This window comes from Citrus sinensis, chromosome 4, assembly GCF_022201045.2.
Source record: "Citrus sinensis cultivar Valencia sweet orange chromosome 4, DVS_A1.0, whole genome shotgun sequence".
Classification (NCBI taxonomy): Eukaryota; Viridiplantae; Streptophyta; class Magnoliopsida; order Sapindales; family Rutaceae; genus Citrus; species Citrus sinensis.
In genome coordinates, this window is record NC_068559.1 from 25,197,459 (window position 1) to 25,203,930 (window position 6,472).

General features: G+C 35.6%; 1 protein-coding gene across 1 annotated transcript; it reads right to left on the reverse strand.

Annotated features, from left to right (window-relative positions):
* Nucleotides 1-1,015: 1,015 nt before the first annotated feature.
* Nucleotides 1,016-2,761, reverse strand: LOC102610501 (non-specific lipid transfer protein GPI-anchored 1). Its single transcript, XM_006484045.4, has 2 exons — nt 2,180-2,761; nt 1,016-1,389 (listed from the first exon to the last, which is right to left on the reverse strand). The coding sequence occupies exons 1-2, from the start codon at nt 2,523-2,525 to the stop codon at nt 1,172-1,174; spliced, it is 564 nt and encodes a 187-aa protein (XP_006484108.1). The 5' UTR covers nt 2,526-2,761; the 3' UTR covers nt 1,016-1,171.
* Between the last annotated feature and the right edge of the window lie 3,711 nt (nt 2,762-6,472).

Sequence of the window (6,472 nt, forward strand, 5' to 3'; positions counted from 1 at the left end):
GTCACCAACAATTTGCAAAGTCACCTAAAAGCAAATTAGCATGACACCAAGTCACCAACAATTTACAAACAAAAAATCCTAAGTTTCCCCGCCGTCACACACACTAGCAACACTCAATACTGGTTGGATACACTCGCAAGTCATCTTCTTTCCCAAGTCCATCGAGCCACTTCACATTCACTGGTTCCAGCTGAACAATTTCACTATCACAACCTTTAAGATCGCCACCCGTACGGCTTCTCATGGTTCCCATCGTGGACGGCTCCGTAATCACCACTTTTCAACAGGTGCAACAGTCCTGGTGAAGGATCAGACTATGTTTGGTTTCCGAAACTTCGCAATTTAAATTAATTGTGGCTTTATTTGAACAATTAATTTCGGTGTTATATTAACGTATTATTGTAACTTTATTTGAACAATTAAACTTGGTGTGTTATATTTTGAAACTTTGAACGTATTATTGTAGCTTTATTTGAATAATTAGTCTCGATATGTTATATTTTGAAACTTTAAATGTATTATTTTAGCTTTATTTAAATAATTAATTTATTTAAATTTTATTCAATTTTAAATTTAATTGATAGCAAAATTATTTTTATATTAGATTTTTTTTTATTTCATTAGTTGAAAAGAACTAAAAATTTTTAATTCGAAAACTAATGTGCAAAATTGTGGATTGGATATGGATTGAATCAAATCCACATCCGATCCGTAGACGTATGGATTAGATATGGATTGAGTCAAATCCGCATCCGATCCGCAGATGTATGGATTGGATTTGGATTGAATTTTATCAATCTCTGGATTGGATTGGATTGAAAAATTATAATCCGCAAAATCATGAATCGGATATAGATTGATGTCCAATCCGTAAAATCCGATCCGCGAACACCCCTACTAAATGATAAATTGAAGTTATGTTTTCGAAAAAAAGTTAATTTGTGAACCAAGAATCCAAAATTTAAATTTACTTCTATCTAATATTATGTAAACAAGAGAAGCAGAAACACAGGCCTGGAAAATCTAAAACACCATGGATGCACAATGTCATAGAGTCAGGAAGACAAAGAACATAGTCATAAAGTCCAAACAACATTGCAAGAAAGGAATAACAAGAAGCTGCTTCACTACTTGAGCGAATTCTCAATTTTCGACGCCATATGTGCTGTTGTTAAGCACATAAAGAAGCAGACCCAGTTGGGAACACATAGAAAAAGATAGACATTGCTATGATCACCGTCGGTCCAAGGAGGTATGGTCCGTGCATGTTCCCAGACGATCCGTCAGATGCTGATGTTCCCGCGGCCGCTGCTGTAGTTGGAGTTGCCGATGAAGAAGTATTTGTGAATATTGCAGCATCTGGAGAGCTAGGAGATAGCCCTAGAAGCTCTGTGCATTTGAGGAGACAAAACAGACAAGAGTTAATGAATTAAGATTAGCAACAAATTGACATAATGCTGTTTACTTACCAAGAAAGTAAAGACAACCGCTTTGCCAGTTGCAACCAGCTTAATGTTGAAGGGCCATGAGCCCCATTACACCGCATTTATAACATTTCTCCAGCAGCCAACCTAACTAACCCGCATTAATTACGAGCATTAAACTGACGGTTGATCATGGCACCGGGCCACCTAGAGACATTTTGGTGCCTAATCTATTAAATTTGTGGAAAGAATCAGAGCAAGCGTACGTTTCACTTATTAATATTTAGATTAGATGGTTACAGAAATAACTTACTTTAAATTATTATAGCATAGTTCAGATTTCTACTTTTATAAATATTTACAAGATTATCTGTACATATATGATTACTTATACCTATTTCTATTTGAGAGGGAAAAAAAAAAAAAAAACAGAACGCCGAAGGACTCGAACCCATGCCCTCGCTAATTAAGACAATAATATCGATAGCAGAAATAGAATATCTAAATTGCACGCAAATTAAGGAAAGCCACAATGTGCATGTGAGCTGGATCTAACTACTTAAACTTACACATTAATTAAAATCTTCGCATCTAAGCACGTACTCGAATACACTAAAACATTTGACCTTCACAATTGGTTGGGATTTCGCAGCGTAAATTATTTGAGATAACTACTTAAAATTAATTAGTAAAATGATCTATCAAAGAAAGCGTTGCATTTGCATGCAAACAAAAAGAAATATCAAGGAACATACTTGGGCAGAGACTGGTGCTGGCATTTTTCAACTGGCAAGCGGATGGAAGCTGAAGCAGCTTAGGCACCTGCACGCCCAAGTTCTTAACCATATCGCCTTCACCGCCATTAGCCTCCTTGATGATATAACACAAACACTTTGGATCATCGTCTTTTATACCCTTCACAGCGCTGCAACATTCTTTGGACGGAGTCGTAATCTTCCCCCTTGCAAAATCCAAACAGGCCATCGTCTTCTGCAAATACTCACCACACTCCTTATTTGTAGCGTCATCAGCCGTTACAACCCTTAACGCTATGAAGCCAAACAATATGCCACATAGAAACCCTTTTTTCATTCCCATCATCTTCTCTCTTTTGCCCTCTTTCCTCTTTCCTTTGTTGCTGCGATAAATGATTTTTATTGTCAATTGAATTTCAATAGAAGTAACGTCAAAAACTTGAAACTCGTTGTAGCCTCAAATCTTTACGTATTAATGGCGAGCAGGTGAGTGTTGGACTGAATAGTTGAGGGTTTGCATTCACGACGGTCTACTTCTGCGTATTTGTGGGGCCCGTTATTGTGATGGACGGCTGTGATTGATTTCGGAGTTCTAGTCTAGTAAATAAGTAGTTAATAGCTAGCCATAAATGAGGAACCATTGAGGTGGTTCGGCAGCAGTTATGTACGCGGTACGCTGGTGTCAGCTGTACAGACGTGGCGAGCGACTGCCTTAAATGAGACTGACGTGTAGCCGTTGCACGTGTCATCTGTCTCCCAGGTGGCATGTTTTTGATGCACATGCACTCGCGTTTCTAGAGATTGTGATTAGTGAATAAGCCATGCTGAGTGCTGACCAGATCACCAAACGGGGAGTTTAATTGTTAAGGTGTTCAGCAAATTGAACGGCTGCGATTACGTTGGGGCTGCGGTGGATTCATTCGATTGGTAACCAACGGATTGAGATAAAGTTCTCTACCTTGATACAAAGGGATTTAAAACCCAAATAGTAATAGTAATAAATCAACAAGAAAAAAACTCAAATTCGAACCCTCTTTTTTTCTTTTTTTTTTTTGGGTGAAGATCTTTCAGGGATTTTTAAATTTTCATCACGTGGTTTGCAATTTGCAAAATTTTGGGCCATTCCAGAGGGTTAACTGAATTAAAGATCAGGGCAAATAACGAGGCCTGGGCACAGCCCATCTCGTAAATCCTCATGAAACAGAAGTTGGATCCATTCATGGACCCAAAAGTCCAATCCCACGAGTGGAGCTTATGAACAGCCTTCTAAAATCCTTATAACACCCCTTCTCATTTCTTATGAATTGGACGGAGAATTTACACTGTTACTTCACATTTGATATTATTATATATTAATTATTATGGTCAGGTCCTCTTAACGCTTGGCGCTGTAGCAGTTAGCATCTGCCTAATGTAAAAGTTATTGTGCTTCCTCTTTACGTCAACAGTAAAATAAATAAAATAATTGGATACTATCGTTCAAAGATTGCATTTTAAATTTAAAAAAATTGCTGAACAGATAAATTAGTAGTTACATTTTATGCAACTACAGTTTATAAAATTTTTAAATTTACTCAATTTGAGATGGTAAGGGTGGCAACTTTCTATCAAATTTGATAAGGGAATATATCACTTACGGGATAGCAGATTATGCTATTACCGAGTTAATTTAAGCAGTCTTAATATATTGTATTAAATTTATAATTTATATATTATGTTGCACTTATCTTTAACAAAACATCCAAAAATTATATATTGAACGGGCAACTGGATTAATCGATAAGAGGGGACAATCAACCGAACCCTCACTTACCACCATTTCGCTATTGTACTCCCCCGCCACAGCAGCCATTATTACCCATCATCACCACCTGTCAATCCCACATCGACTGCACCGAGGGTCAATCGAAAGTGTGACGCCATTGTTTCGCCGTCGTTGTCTTTTAGAAAATATCAATCACCATCACCCTTTCATCTTTACCTTCAAGCCCTCATATTTTAAACCCTTATCCTTCATATTTATTCACTTTATGGTTGATGGCTTTTACGTTTTATGATTTTGGATGCTCGTTTTGGCGTAAAGTTCAAGATTTTTATAAGTTATCATTTAAGAAAATAAGGAAGATTCATAAATAATAATAATAATAATAATAATAAGGAAGAAAACAGTACGACAAAAATGGCAGCATGGGTTGCCGTTTCATACGTCCTTCTTTCTCTTTCATTTAGTCCACAATAAATTATATATGATGCATAAGACTATATCATGTGTAGATTTGTTCTTTATCCCCTTGTCGGTGTTTTTCCATTTTCCATATATATTATATACATAGTGGCAAAATCAAGTAGAGGCAACAACATCTAGCTGCGTACTTGCAAACATACAGCAGAGCAGGGGAGAGAAGGGCAAATGCAGATCTCGCGCTTACGCTTGAGGATAAGAGTGCTGCTAAATGGCTACTTTGTTTTTCCGCATTCCTTTTGGCTCATTTTTTAAATATTACTTTAATAGTTTTTGTGGGCCATAGAAGGAGAAAGAAAGACACATGAAACGGCAGCACATGCTGCAGTTTCTGTCATCTTTTTTTCTTCCTTACGGCCGTTTAGCAACACTCATTTATTAGCCACTCAAGGTTAGGGGTGGGCGTTCGGTTCAGATTAACCCGAACTGAACCGAACTCAAAATTTATTTTGGGTTCGGTTTAGTTTGGGTTAACCGGTAAAACCTGAATGGATTCAAAACTTCAATCCGTTCGGGTTAAATTTCAGTTCGGGTTCAACCCGAACCGAATTTTCAACCCGTTCGGGTTGAAGTTTTTTTTTTTTTTAGATTCAAATTTTAAATTAAAATATATATATATATATAAACTTCAAAATAAAACTGAATTACATAAAGAATTCTGTTAAAATAATTACTCTTTTTTTTAAAAAATAAATAATTATTTGAGATGCTTTGCTGGGGAGAAAATGCCGACGCAATCATCTTCATTTTCATCACCAAGGGAAATAAAGGGTTCTTCACTTCCAGAGGTGCTTGAGGAGGAGCTTGCAAAGCAGAAAACAAAAGATTTGTTTTCCCATTTTTAGAAAAACCAAAAACAAGAAATTTGAATATTGTTAAAGTTTGCTCTATTTATAAAAATCGAATTAATAATCTTCTCAGGACAAAGCAAAATGATTTAATGTTTTTGCAAAAAGATTTAAGCTTAAAAAGGATTGAAAGCCATTTACAAAATGACTTCATAAAAAGAAAAATCTCTGATTTCAAAACTCTCATTGAAAAAGAAATTTGTGCTGATTTACCTACTGCTTTTTGGAATAGAAAACAACACTTGGTAGATTTGCCTTATGAAAATTCTTTTGATGAAAAACAAATTCCTACTAAAGCCCGTCCAATCCAAATGAATATAGATTTAGAACAACATTGTAAGAATGAAATTAAAGATTTGGAGTCCAAAGGACTCATTATTAAATCTTGGTCTCCTTGGTCCTGTGCCGCGTTTTATGTGAATAAAAACTCCGAGATTGAAAGAGGAACACCTAGATTAGTTATTAATTACAAACCTCTTAATAAAGCATTAAAATGGATTAGGTATCCAATACCTAATAAAAAGGACTTGCTTCAAAAACTACATTCTGCATTCATATTTTCAAAGTTTGATATGAAATCGGAGTTTTGGCAAATTCAAATTCATCCTAAAGACCGTTATAAAACCGCTTTTACTGTTCCATTTGGGCAATATGAATGGACAGTCATGCCATTTGGTTTAAAAACTGCACCTTCGGAATTTCAAAGAATTATGAATGATATTTATAACATTTTTTTCTGAATTTTGCATTGTTTACATAGATGATGTTTTGATTTTTTCTCAAACCATCGACTAACATTTCAAACATTTAAAGACTTTTTACCTTGCTACTAGAAAAGCTGGTCTAGCCATTTCTAGCTCCAAAGTCTCCCTATTTCAGACAAAGATCAGGTTCCTAGGTCACCATATTTCCAAAGGAACTATTACTCCTATTGAGCGTTCCCTTGTCTTCGCGGACAAATTCCCAGACAAGATCCTTGACAAAACCTAATTACATAGATTTCTAGGAAGTTTAAATTATGTACTTGATTTTTGTCCAAATATCAATAGGATGTCCAAACCTTTGCATGATAGATTAAAGAAAAATCATGTTGCTTGGACTGATGAACATACTAAAGTAGTTAAACTCATAAAGAATTCTGTTAAAAGCATTCCATGTTTGTATCTTGCTAATCCTACATTACCTAAAATTAAACCAAAAAAT